This window comes from Aquarana catesbeiana, linkage group LG03 (assembly GCF_042186555.1).
Source record: "Aquarana catesbeiana isolate 2022-GZ linkage group LG03, ASM4218655v1, whole genome shotgun sequence".
Classification (NCBI taxonomy): domain Eukaryota; kingdom Metazoa; phylum Chordata; class Amphibia; order Anura; family Ranidae; genus Aquarana; species Aquarana catesbeiana.
The window spans coordinates 630,434,681-630,448,782 of record NC_133326.1 but is presented as its reverse complement, the minus strand read 5'-3'; the positions used below and the strand labels follow the sequence as shown (position 1 = coordinate 630,448,782).

Sequence of the window (14,102 nt, the reverse complement as noted above, 5' to 3'; positions counted from 1 at the left end):
AACACCTTTGGGATGAATTCGAGTGGAGACTGCGAGCCAGGCCTTCTTGTCCAACATCAGCGCCTGACCTCACAAATGCCATTCTAGAAGAATGGTCAAACATTCCCATAGACACACTCCTAAACCTTGTGGACAGCCTTCCTAGAAGAGTTGAAACTTTTATAGCTGCAAAGGGCGGAGCCAACTCAATATTGAACCCTATGGACTAAAACGGCATTAAAGTTCATGTGCGTGTAAAGGCAGGCGTCCCAATACTTTTGACAATATATATATGTATGTGTGCTTGAGCTTTCGGGTGCACACCCTAATGCAAAAGGCTGCGCACGCCTATGGTGCCACCACTTTTCTTCCTATTTTGGTTCTGGACCAAGACTGGCTCCCGGCTTTTTGTCACAGCAAGGGGGGATCTCAGTTTTCACCTGGAGCGGTGCAACCTTTTTGCTAAAATCCCTCAGCCAGCAGCTCTCTATGGGGGCACCCGAGCCGAGTCAGAGTTGTATCCATTCAGACATGGAGCCCTGACCCGGCCCTGCCCCTGAATGACTTTGATTGACAGCCACGGAAGGCAATGGCGCCACTGCTGTGTCTTAGCCAATCAGAAGGCGTGTCCAGGACGGCTTACACACTCGTGGACATCGCTGGAGAGAGAAGGGGCTCAGGTAAGTAATTTGAGGTTGCTGGGGGGGGGGGGGGGCTGCTACACACAGAAGGTTTTTTACCCTTAATGCATAGAAGCATTAAGGTAAAAAACCTTCTGCCTTTACAACCCCTTTAAGCCTTTACAACAACTTTATTCATTTTAAAGTGGTTGTAAAGCCACTTTGTTTACTTAATAAAATCCTCTATGTTCCATTAAGTCATGTGCCCCAGTGTATGTTCTATATAATATGTAGCTTTATCCCTTTGTTCAGAGTGCCCCTGGGTGCTCACGTGATTGCCCGCCGCTGTCTTCCCCTGGTCTGATAACTACAATGGGAGGGACTGAGAATTCCCTACTGACATCAGCTGGGAGGAGGGGAGGAGAGGAGGAGAGTTGCAGGTGGTCACTTGAGTGAAATAAGGTATAAAGCTACATCTTTTTTGTATACAACATACACTGGGCACATAACTTAATGGAACACAGGGGATTCTAATAATAAAACACAGTCATTTTAGCAGCAGGGGGAGGAGGGGCAGGAGCAGATCAGCAGAGACTAGCTGACAGGCAGGGAGGGAGGGGGAGGGAGGGGGAGAGAGGACGGAGGAGAGACATGATGGAGGCACGTAAACTGACCACAGTGTCAGGGCTTGGCAGCCATGATAAACATGGTCAGTTTACAAAGTGGAGGACAGCACCAGACAGGATCAACCAGGTATTTTAGATGATAGAAAGGGACAAATTACACAGCACAAGCATTGTGCTGTTATTCATGGAACAGGACCAATTTTTTTTCCTAGGGTTTCAGCCACTTTAAGGAGTTAGCTTGTATGTCAAACTTCAAGTATTCTCTGGTTAGAGATATCTGGCTTATAAGATGCGCTTCAATTTGTGGCTGGAAAAACATCCCAAGTGTCACCTTTTTAACTGTCAATCATAGGTAGGGGCTAACCCTCTTTTGGAACTAAATCCCTCTTTCCTCCTTACTTATCACTCTTGTTTGGTCCTATACTGTATATTCTGTAGACCTCCATAAATAAAATGTAATTACCAAAAGTGTTATACTGCACTAAGCCTATCATTCTACCTCTAAATTATTGTAGTTGTGGTCTTAAAAAGCCAGTATAAAGGAAAATTAGTAGTGAAAAAAAAACACTGGTGGGTTTAAGTTTTACATTACTGGAGGCCGTTTTAAGCCTGAATTCACAAATAGCAGACAAATGTTTTTTAGCATCAGAGTGCAACAGCTGACTTGACTTTAACCCTGCTCTGTTGTGATTATATGCTTACCAGTAGACAAAAATGTAAATAAATGAAAAAAGTGTATGTGTATACTGTATATATTTTTAAAAAATAGGATTTTTGTACTCACCGTAAAATCCTTTTCTCTGAAGTTCATTGGCGGACACAGCTCCTTAATTCTTGACCTTAGGGATACCTTCAGGAGAGGACTAGGCAGAACATGTAACACATGTAAAAACAGCAAGACTGCACAGCACTGCCCAGGGGGCGGTCCCTCTGGCTATAACCCCCCACCCTGCTTCCCGCAGCTCAGTTCATCAAAAAGCAGTACAAACAAATAGGAGGGGTGGGTGCTGTGTCCGTCAATGAACTTTAGAGAAAAAGATTTTACGGTGAGTACAAAAATCCCATTTTCTCTTTCGTTCATTGACGGACACAGCTCCTTAATTCTTTACCTTAGGGACGTCCCCAAGCAGTGTAAAAAAAACAAGGGGTGGAAACAGCAAAACATAACTTCACCCACAACAAAAGGAACACCTCAATAGGCCGCCATCAAAACCTGCGGCCAACTTATGCACCAAAAGATGCGTTTACAACAAAACTTGTAACTTAATAAGGCATAATTGCAACCTTACACAGCCGCCTGCAAAACCTTGAGGCCAAAACAGCATCCGAAGATTTGCTTGCGTCAATCTTGTAGAATTTAGTGAAAGTGTGAACGGACGACCAAGTCGCCGCCTTACACACCTGGGAGACAGACGCTTGATGTCGGAAAGCCCAGGAGGTTCCAATTGCCCTGGTGGAATGAGCCGTGACAGGAAAAGGGGACACCCGCCCCTTTAAAGCATAGGTCTGAACCACGATCTGTCTGATCCACCTAGAAATGGTGGACGACGAGACTGCCAGACCTTTTTTTGGACCAGCCACCGAAACAAAGAGAGTCTGACTTCCGGAAGGGAGCCGTAGCAGACAGATACACCCGTAGAGCCCGGACTACATCCAGGGAATGTAAGGCAATCTCTTTTGGGTGTGTCGGCTTAGGACAAAGGGATGGTAACACGATGTCCTCATTTAGATGGAATGCCGAAACCAGCTTTGGAAGGAAAGAGGGCTGCGGACATAGCACCGCCTTATCCTTGTGGATGACTAGGTAGGGAGACTTGCATGACAAGGCTGCCAACTCAGAAACCCTCCTGGCAGATGTAATAGCTACTAGGAAGACTACTTTCTAAGAAAGAGTCAACAAGGGAATCTCCCTGATGTTTTCAAGCGGCGGTTTTTGGAGCGCCAATAGCACCAGATTCAGATCCCAGGGAGGTAGAGGAGGTCGAACCGGAGGGACTACGTGTCAAACCCCCTGCACAAAAGTACCCACCAATGAGTGAGTCGCCAAGAGACGTTGGAAAAAGACAGCCAAGGCTGATATCTGTCCCTTTTTGGTGCTTAAGGCAAGTTTCTGATCCACTCCTCGCTGCAAAAACAGCAGGATCCTGTAAACTGAATAAGTGCGCGGACACCACCCCATCTCCTCACACATGGAGATATAAGCCTTCCTCGTACGATGGTAAATCTTCCGAGAAGAAGACTTCCGTGCCCTCAGCATAGTGGAAGTTACAGAGTCTGACAGACCTCGGTCCCTTAGCATCTGGTTTTCAACAGCCAAGCTGTTAAAACCAGTGACGGTAAAGCAGGATGAAGTATCGGACCTTGCGCTAGAAGGTCTTCTAGCAGTGGTAGCCTCCAAGGAACATCCTCCACCAGTCGTACTAGGTCAGCGTACCAAGGACGCCGGAGCCAATCTGGGGCAATCAGAATTACTGGAATCCCCTCGGCCTCCACTCTGCGCAGCAAACGTGGTAGAAGTTTTAGTAGGGGAAGGCATAAATCAGCCGATAATGCCCCCATGGAGCCACCAACGCGTCTGACGTGTCCGTCCAGGGGTCTCTTGTCCTGGATACAAACCTCTGCACCTTCCGATTGAGCCGAGAAGCCAGGAGGTCCACATCTGGCGTACCCCACCTTAGGCAAAGGAGCCGGAATACCTCCGGATGCAACGACCATTCCCCTGGGTCCAGCATCTGACGACTTAGGTAGTCCACCTGCCAGTTTTCTACACCCGGGATGTATATGGCCAACAGGGCTGGCACATGTCGCTTTGCCCAGTGGAGGATGTGCGCGACCTCCTGTGCTGCAGCTGAGCTCCTTGTTCCTCCTTGATGGTTGACATACGCCACCACTGTGGCGTTGTCCGACTGGATCCTGATCGGACGCCCTTGTAGCCTCATTGACCATGTGGAGAGGCACAGCCTGATTGCCCGAAGCTCAAGCACATTGATCGGCAGTTGGGATTCTTCCCACGACCAAAGGCCCTGGGCTGACTGTACTCCCAGAACTCCCCCCCAACTGATCAGGCTGGCGTCCGTTGTGAACAACGTCCAATGGAGAGGAAGGAACGATCTTCCAGACCGAAGGTTCAGAGACATCAGCCACCAGAGAAGGGAATCCCGGACTAGCTGGCTCACCCAAATTTGACAATCCAGGGATAACGAGGATTTGTCCCATTTTGACAAAATCTCCTTTTGTAGGACTCGAGTGTGAAAATTAGCGTACGGTACCGCTTCAAAAGTGGCTACCATGAGGCCCAGAACTCGCATGCAGAAGCACAGTGACGACAACCTGCGGTTCACCAATAATCTCACCGCAGCTTGAAGAGTCTGCAGCTTGTCTGAAGGGACAAAAACTCTTGCTTCTGAGGAGTCCAACAGTAGGCCCAGGTACTCCAGGCGTTAAGTCGGCAATAACACAGACTTCTGTAGGTTCAGCACCCAACCAAACTCCCTGAGAGTCTGCATGGTGATCGCTACATCCTCCCTCAATTCTGAGGTGGAAGCTGCCCTCAGAAGGAGGTTGTCTAGGTAACCCACGATTGCAATCCCATGTTGCCTTAACAGCGCCAGAATTGGAACTAACACTTTGGTAAAGACTCGGGGTGCTGACGCCAGGCCAAAAGGGAGAGCCACAAACTGGTAGTGTTCTTCCCCGACCGCAAATCGCAGAAACCTCTGAAGCCTGAGGCATATGGGTATGCGTCCTGGATATCCAGGGACGGCAGGAAGTCCCCCTGATGGAGTGCAGCCACCACGGAGCGAACTGATTCCATCCTCAATCTTTGCACTTTCACAAAGCATTTGAGGGCCTTCAAGTCCAGGTTCCGACGTACTCCTTCCTTTTTGGGGACTACAAACAGATTGGAGTAGAATCCCTGAAACCTTTCCAGCGTCGGTACAGGTACTATCACCCTGCGCAGTAGCAGGTTGTGCACTGCCCCGAACAGGCCTTCCCGATGAGCCGGAAGTAGAGGTAGGTTGGAGAGAAAAAAATCTGTTTGGTGGACAAGAAAGAAACTCTATTTTGTAACCAGTTCGCAGACCCATTGGTCGGACAGTAGAGAGGTCCACTGAGCAGCAAAATCCCGAAGGTGACCCCCCACCCGAGAGTTGGGCAGGGGCAAACCTTCATACGGTAACATTTTTGCTCGCAGACTTGTTTGGCTTGCGAAACCATGGGCACTTTTGTCCTTCAGCAGGCACCTTGTTGGACTGGGAACGCTTACCTGCCGACCCGGGCGGGCGAAAAAGCCGTTTCTGAGCAGAAAAAGAGGGCCCTTGCCTACTGCGTGGCTCCTTACCATTCCTGAACTGTGGGAGCAATGTGCTCTTCCCACCAGTAACATTTTTAATAATGTCATCCAGCGAAGCTCCAAAAAGCCTCTCACCTTGGAAGGGCAAATCCGCCAGTGCTTTTTTAGATGCCTGGTCCGCAGACCAGCATTTCAGCCAAATCAGGCGCCGTAGCACCACTGCTGATTCAGATGCTCTAGAGAGCAGGGGGACCGTATCCAGAGCCGCATCACAGACATACTTAAGGCCACGCACCAACTGGTCTGCCAGCTCTATGCAGACCGGGGGAGACTGTTGCTTCTCCAATTCACAGTGCAACAACTTTGCCCATTCAGTAAGCGTCTGCGACACTAAGGCCGTGGCCGTCGTAATGCTTACCCCACTACCGTTAACATGGACCGGGCCACTCCCTCGGCCCTCCTGTTGGCAGGGTCCTTGAAGGCAGGAGTCCCTTCTACCGGAATCGTGGTTACTTTATTTAACCTGGATACCGCGGGGTCAACGACCGGAGGAGACGTCCATTTTTTCAGGAGGCTCTCCTCAAAGGGGTAACGCACCGCCATTCTTCTTGGGACTGAAAAGGCCCACTGCGGACTTCCCCATTCCTTGTAGATGAACTTATCAAAATAAGTCAAATACGGAAACACCTTAGGTGTGCGAGTCTGGTTTGCGGGACCCAAAAGGGGCCGCCACATCAGCAGAGGTTCCTGCTGCATCCTGTATCTTCAGGGTATCCCACACCGCAGTGATAAGTGCTCCTACTAGCGCTTTTTCCTGCGCCAACCCGGACCCAGAGTCATTCTCACTGTCCGAACGGTCCTGGTCCGCATCCTCTGACACATCAGAACAGGGGCCGTTCTCCCCAGAGCTCTCCCCAGAAGATGGGGGGGCAGGGGGGAGTTTTTTTACCCCCCTTGCACCCGCACGCCGCTTCCACCCTGGCAACAAAGGTCTCTGGGATCGCCGACAAAGCGTCCATAGGCACCGCATTTTTTGCAGATGAGCCGGTTGCAATAGCAGGGATGTCTGGGGAAGAAGCGCCAGCTTCTGACGCCATGCTGACCCTCACTCACCTGCCACAACTTAGGGACTTAAGGCAAGGTACACAAATCCCACCCTCCTAGCTGCTCACAGACTGAGGGGCCCCTCCGCAGGACTCACCACCCTGACCGAGTACTGCGCTGTGCTGTCGCTGACCACTCTGCCCTGTTTCAGTCACAAAGTGCTCAGAGTGAAAACCGCGCTGTTCTGAGGTACACAGACCCAGCACTAGAGGTAAAAACGCTCTGAGGCAACAAGAAAATGGCCGCCGGCCGTCCTTAGCACAAAAATCACCAATAAAATGGCTGCCGAACCTTTTAGAAAATGGTTGACAGCCCATACACTGCTAAGACTACAGGAAAATGGCCACAGCCTCTCCTGAGATAAATTTACTCAGGCACCTCACAGCGCAGAAAAAAGGGGCAGAAAAGCAAAAACGGACCCTAACAGCCAGCTCAGCCATGCCAAAGCTTGGAGCCCCCTCAGAGGACCCCTGGCCTAGGTACATACACCGCACCTCATGCCCAGTCACACAGCGGCCCACGCGGGGGAGGAGGGAATGAGGGATAGGGAGAGAGGAAAGGGAGGGTGAGAGACTCCCTAGTCGACCTCCCAGGGAATGCCCAGCTGTTCTATCCTGCTGAGGCAGGGAGAGCCGTACTTACCCTTTCTGTTGGGATTGCTGGATGCATTCCACCACAGACCCATCACCCGAGTAGTACGGGGTGGCTGTTGGCCATGGCACACTGTGACACGGATAGCAGTAGCCTGGTCATATGTGTGCCCCGGAGCATACAGCTCACCGGCCGCCCCTGTAGCAGAAGGGGCATGTCGTGGCCGACCCAGTGCGTAGCTAGGGTCTGCTCACGCTTGATGGCCAGGCTGGGGAGACTACAAGGATCTATATTATCCAGCCTGTCACCCAGCTGTTGATTGTAGATCACAGGATCAAAAATTGTAGAAAAAAATGAAAAAAATCCCAGGACCAATGGTCCCCTCAGGGAACCAGGTGCTTCTCCTACACTAGGCAGAAAAAAACTGAGCTGCAGGAAGCAGAGTGAGGGGTTATAGCCAGAGGGACCGCCCCCTGGGCGGTGCTGTGCAGTCTTGCTGTTTTTACATGTGTTACATGTTCTGCCTAGTCCTCTCCTGAAGGTGGCGTGATAACCCTAAGGTCAAGAATTAAGGAGCTGTCTCCGTCAATGAACGAAAGAGAAATATATATTTGTATACTATTATTGTATCAGACAATTACAGTTTTAAAGAGGCACACTTCTATCCACAGGCAGCAGATGAAACCATTTTGTTCTAGAGATCGCACAATCAAGAATCACTGGTAATCCTAAATGTTACAACAGAACTTTACCCAACTTGATAAAAAATAATGTTCTTTAGCAAGGAACATACATTAATAATTACGCTACCAAAATTAGTGTGTGCTTTAAATTTCCTCCTGTACTGTTCCTGTTTCCTCTTGCTGGAGGCTGCCATTTTGCTGAAGCCCAGAGGCCCTGAGCAGCAGTAGATCTTCAGGCTGTAAGCAGTTTTGTCTCTAGTGGTTCTAATTTTTCGACAAATGCACATGTGCAGAGCAGGGTGAGTCAGTGTATTACTGCATTTTAAACAGTATATGCACGTATTGTTTTACATAGTTACAGTGGGGACGTTAAGTATTCAGACCCCTTCAATTTTTCACTCTTTGTTATATTGCAGCCATTTGCCAAAATCATTTAAGTTCATTTTTTTTCCTCATTAATGTACACACAGCACCCCATATTGACAGAAAAACACAGAAACACAGAAACATTTTTGCAGATTTATTAAAAAAGAAAAACTGAAATATCACATGGTCCTAAGTATTCAGACCCTTTGCTGTGACACTCATATTTAACTCAGGTGCTGTCCATTTCTTCTGATCATATTTGAGATGGTTCTACACCTTCATTTGAGTCCAGCTGTGTTTGATTATACTGATTGGACTTGATTAGGAAAGCCACACACCTGTCCATATAAGACCTTACAGCTCACAGTGCATGTCAGAGCAAATGAGAATCATGAGGTCAAAGGAACTGCCTGAAGAGCTCAGAGACAGAATTGTGGCAAGGCACAAATCTGGCCAAGGTTACAAAAACAATTCTGCTGCACTTAAGGTTCCTAAGAGCGCAGTGGCCTATATAATCCTTAAATGGAAGATGTTTGGGATGACCAGAACCCTTCCTAGAGCTGGCCGTCCGGCTAAACTGAGCTATCGGGGTAGTAGAGCCTTGGTGAGAGAGGTAAAGAAGAACCCAAAGATCACTGTGGCTGAGCTCCAGAGATGCAGTCGGGAGATGGGAGAAAGTTGTAGAAAGTCAACCATCACTGCAGCCCTCCACCAGTCGGGGCTTTATGGCAGAGTGGCCCAATGGCAGCCTCTCCTCAGTGCAAGACACATGAAAGCCTGCATGGAGTTTGCTAAAAAACACCTGAAGGACTCCAAGATGGTGAGAAATAAGATTCTCTGGTCTGATGAGACCAAGATAGAACTTTTCGGCCTTAATTCTAAGCGGTATGTGTGGAGAAAACCAAGCACTGCTCATCACCTGTCCAATACAGTCCCAACAATGAAGCATGGTGGTGGCAGCATCATGCTGTGGGGGTGTTTTTCAGCTGCAGGGACAGGACAACAGGTTGCAATCGAGGGAAAGATGAATGCGGCCAAGTACAGTGATATCCTGGATGAAAACTTTCTCCAGAGTGCTTAGGAACTCAGACTGGGCCGAAGGTTTACCTTCCAACAAGACAATGACCCTAAGCACACAGCTAAAATAACAAAGGAGTGGCTTCACAACAACTCCGTGACTGTTCTTGAATGGCCCAGCCACAGTCATGACTTGAGCATCTCTGGAGAGACCTAAAAATGGCTGTCCACCAACGTTTACCATCCAACCTGACAGAACTGGAGAGGATCTGCAAGGAGGAATGGCAGAGGATCCCCAAATCCAGGTGTGAAAAACTTGTTGCATCATTCCCAAAAAGACTCATGGCTATATTAGATCAAAAGGGTGCTTCTACTAAATACTGAGCAAAGGGTCTGAATACTTAGAACCATGTGATATTTCAGTTTTTCTTTTTTAATAAATCTGCAAAAATGTCAACAATTCTGTGTTTTTCTGTCAATATGGGGTGCTGTGTGTACATTAATGAGGAAAAAAATTAACGTAAATGATTTTAGCAAATGGCTGCAATATAACAAAGAGTGAAAAATGTAAGGGGGTCTGAATACTTTCCGTCCCCACTGTATATCTGCAGAAGGGGGCAGCATGAAGTGATCTAGAAGGACTTAATTTTTTATTACAGTAAGTTCTTCTTTTATATGTGTGGACTAAAGATGCCTATGACATCTGGGTTTAATCTAAATGCTGTAAGCAGGAAAGGTTAATCATAGGTTTTCTGCATTTTAATTCTTGGTGGTCCACTTAACTAAGAGCATGGTAGGGTTGACTGTTTTTATGTTAAAATACTGACCTGCAGATGGGAAAGTTTGAAGATGACAGGGGAACGCAGATTTTTACTGTTAGGGTTTGTGATGGTTCCAGTCACCACCTGTGAGTTGATCACTGTCTTGCCATCCCATTCAGGAACTTGCGGAGTGAATAATATACTTTCATTAAACCTTTTATAGGTAAGAAATACAGCACCACCTGGATACAAAAAGAAATTATATTTCTGAGATATAAATGAAATATTTAACACAGTTCAGAACCATAGCTGCTGCCGTCTTGCTTTTGTACAGAACACACATTTTGTAATGCAGTCACTCTGACATACACTATATTGTGAAAAGTATTGGAATGCCTGCCTGTCCGTAGGGTTCAATATTGAGTTGGCCCACCCTTTGCAGCTATAACAGCTTCAACTCTTCTGGTAATGCTGTCCACAAGGTTTAGGAGTGTGTCTATGGGAATGTTTGACCATTCTTCCAGAAGCACATTTGTAAGGTCAGGCACTGATGTTGGACGAGAAGGCCTGGCTCGCAGTCTCCGCTCTAATTCATCCCAAAGGTGTTCTATTGGGTAGAGGTCAGGACTCTGTGTAGGCCAATCAAGTTCCTCCACCCCAAACTCGCTCATCCATTTCTTTATGGACCTTACTTTGTGCACTGGTGTGCAGTCATGTTGAAACAGGAAGGGGCCATCCTCAAACTGTTCCCACAGAGTTGGGAGCAGGAAATTGTCCAAAATGTCTTGGTATGCTGATGCCTTAAGAGTTCCATTCACAGAAACACCACAAGTTGGATCTTCATGGTCCAACCTGTGGTGCAACTTCTATTCAAATCAATGGGCTCTCATAGGGAACCATTGATTTTGAATAGAGGCAAAGAAACGCTGCTAAAAGCTAGCGTGGCTAAACGCGCAATAACGCCAATGCAAAAAGCTACTAAAAGCATGTTTTCACAGCCGCTTTTTCCTGACATTGGTAGTGGCTTTGCAGCTCGTTTTTTCTAACGCCCTGTGTGCATGAGGCCTAAGCTTTTCCTTTTTTTGCTCTATAAGCTGATTCCACAGAATTATTACTTTTTGTATCATTTGACCCTTCTTTTTAGATTGTAAGCTCCCATGAGCAGGGTGCTCTGAACCCTTTAGAATTGAATTGTATTATAATTGTAACAAACTGTAACAAATTGATGACGCTATATAAATTCTGTATAACAATAATAATCCTGAAATTAATAATTTAAAAAAACACAATATTTTCTCTTTATATGACCCACTTGATTCATACTATAATGTATATACATAAAAATATATTTTTTCATTGTATTTTAAGTGCCGGGCAAAAAACAAAACAATTAATATTAATAGCTACTGAGGCATTCCATTTTTATATTACCTTTGACCCCGGGCACCAGACTGCAGGGCACCTCCATATTGTTGTCAGCTGAGACCAAGGTGAAGGACTGGACACCAGCACTGCAGATGTCATGGGAAGGCATCATAGTAATGTCTGAGGGGAAAATGGCATTATTGAAAGAAGTTCTTACAGTTTGAAAATACAGCTTTGCCATAAAGAAAGTACATGGATTCAGCCTAATAGCATCTGAATATTTCTCAACATTTCTTTTATACTAAGTGAATTTATTACATGTACGGGGGTCTGTTGCCCTTTACTATCTGTATTTGTAAATAGCTTTTGCTTGTAATTACCACAGAGTTCGTTGGTTACAGACAGGTACTTCCCATCCCTACTAGTTGGGTCAGAAACCCAGATTGGGGGACTGTGATGTTATATAAAGGGGAATTTCCTAGCAGTAAACACCAAACTGAACCTAATGACCTTACACACACACAGGAGCTGCTGTTGATGATGTATTTCACCTAGACCAGAAGCAGAGACTATTAGGTAAGTATTTATATGTTCTAATGTTTTAATAGTTTAAAGTGTTACTAAACCCAGGAGCCGGCATTCACTATATCTAGTCTCCCACAGTACACAGAACATGGAGATGCAATAATGTCCCTGTACAAATCATTAGTAAGACCTCATCTAAAATATGCAGGTCAGTTTTTGGGCACCAGGTCTCAAAAATGATATTGGGGAACTGGGGAAAGGTCATCACAGAGGACAAGGTGGCACTCTTTACGTCTGGAGAAAAAAAGATTTCATCTCCAAATACGGAAAGGTTTCTTCACAGTAAGAGCTGTGAAAATGTGGAATAGACTCCCTCCAGTGGTGGTTCTGTCCAGCTCAGTAGATTGCTTTACAAAAGGCCTGGATTCTTCCCTAAATGTACATAATATAACTGGGTACTAACAGTTAAAGTTGATCCAGGGAAAACCTGATTGCCTCTCAGGGGGTCACAAAATAATTTTTTCCTCATCTGTAGCAAATTGGATCATGCTTTGCTGGGGTTTTTCGCCTTCCTCTGGATCAACTGTGGGTGAAGGATTGTGTATATGGGATTGTATTATTTATTTTTTTTGGTTGAACTAGATGGACTTGTGTCTTTTTTCACCCTGACTAACTATGTAACTATGTAATAATGTCAGTAAATATAAATAGCTAAATACCTTTTCTCATCAGCAGTTAGAGCAGTCTTGTGACTTCTATCAGTGTCTGGTTTAAACTTGTAGGAGGAATTTTCATACTGCACTGGCCATCCTATCAGGATGCAGGGCCCCTGACCCTCTGTCTGGACAGTGCTGATTGGCCCTGCACTGATCACACGTAAAAAATGAAGACTGACTCCACTAACTCTGTCTTATCCATATATGTTTTGGGGACAATGCAAGAAGGGGAGGATATGTGCATACAGGATCAAACAGCCTTTTTACTGCAGAGGATTAACCACATGCTGACCAGCCACCACAGTTGTACTGCGGCAGAATGGCATGGCTGTATGTAACATGGCTTCGCCCTGTGGCCACTAGGGGGCACGTGCGCATCCCCCGCTCGCTCCCCGAGCCAATGTGAGTGCCCGGTGCTCTTGATCACCGCCCGGCTAACGTGATCGCTCGGGGCACACGGGGAACCCAGAACTGTGTGTGTAAACACACAGTTTCTGGTTCTCTGAGGGGAGAACTGACAGATCGTCTGTTATTACAGAGTATGAACAGCGATCTGTTAGTTTCCCTGCACAGTCCCCTCCCCCTTCAGTTAGAACACAAACTAGGACACACATTAACCCTTTCACTGCCCCCTAGTGTTAACTCCTTCACTGCCAGTGACATTTTTACAGTAATCAATGCATTTTTAATCGCACTGACCGCTGTATTAATGCCAATAGTCCCAAAAATGTGCCAAAATTGTCAGATGTGTCCGCCATAATGTCACAGTTACAATAAAAATCGCTGATCGCCGCCATTACTAGTAAAAAAAAAGATTATTAATAAAAATGCCATAAAACTATCCCCTATTTTGTAGACGCTATAACTTTTGCGCAAACCAATCAATATAAGCTTATTGCGATTTTTTTTTTTACCAAAAATATGTAGAAGAATACGTATCAGCCTAAACTTAGGAAAAAAATGTTTTTTATATATATTTTTGGGGGATATTTATTATAGCAAAAAGTAAAAAATATTGCGTTTTTTTTCAAAATTGTCGCTCTTTTTTGTTTGTAAAAAATAAAAACGCAGAGGTGATCAAATACCACCAAAAGAAAAAAAAAAAGCTCTATTTGTGAGAAAAAAAGGACGTCAATTTTGTTTGGGAGCAAACAAAATTGAACTGACAATTGTCAGTTAAAACGACGCAGTGCCGAATCGCAAAAAGTGCTCCGGTCTTTGGCCAGCCAGATGGTCCGGGGCTGAAGCGGTTAAAGTGACACTAAAGTCTTGTTTTTTTATTTTCTTTAAAAATAACAAATATGTTGTACTTACCTGCTCTGTGTAGTGGTTTTGCACAGAGCAACCCAGATCCTCCTTTTTTCGGGTCCCTCGCCGGCTCTCTTGGCCCCTTGCTCCTGTTGAATGCTCCCACAGCAAGCAGCCCAGTGGAGGGGGCGACGGATGTCCGCTGGC

The 14,102-nt window shown here is 46.2% G+C and overlaps 1 protein-coding gene across 1 annotated transcript in view; it reads right to left on the bottom strand.

The window, feature by feature from the left end:
- The window catches only part of LOC141133219 (adhesion G protein-coupled receptor E3-like), a 197,319-nt gene that overhangs the window by 52,338 nt on the left and 130,879 nt on the right, over positions 1-14,102 (bottom strand). The window contains exons 8-9 of the mRNA XM_073622458.1: positions 11,473-11,586; positions 10,108-10,283 (exon numbers count right to left, since the gene is read on the bottom strand). Of these exons, the coding sequence (XP_073478559.1) occupies positions 10,108-10,283; positions 11,473-11,586 (290 nt within the window). The remainder of the gene's footprint in view (positions 1-10,107; positions 10,284-11,472; positions 11,587-14,102) is intronic.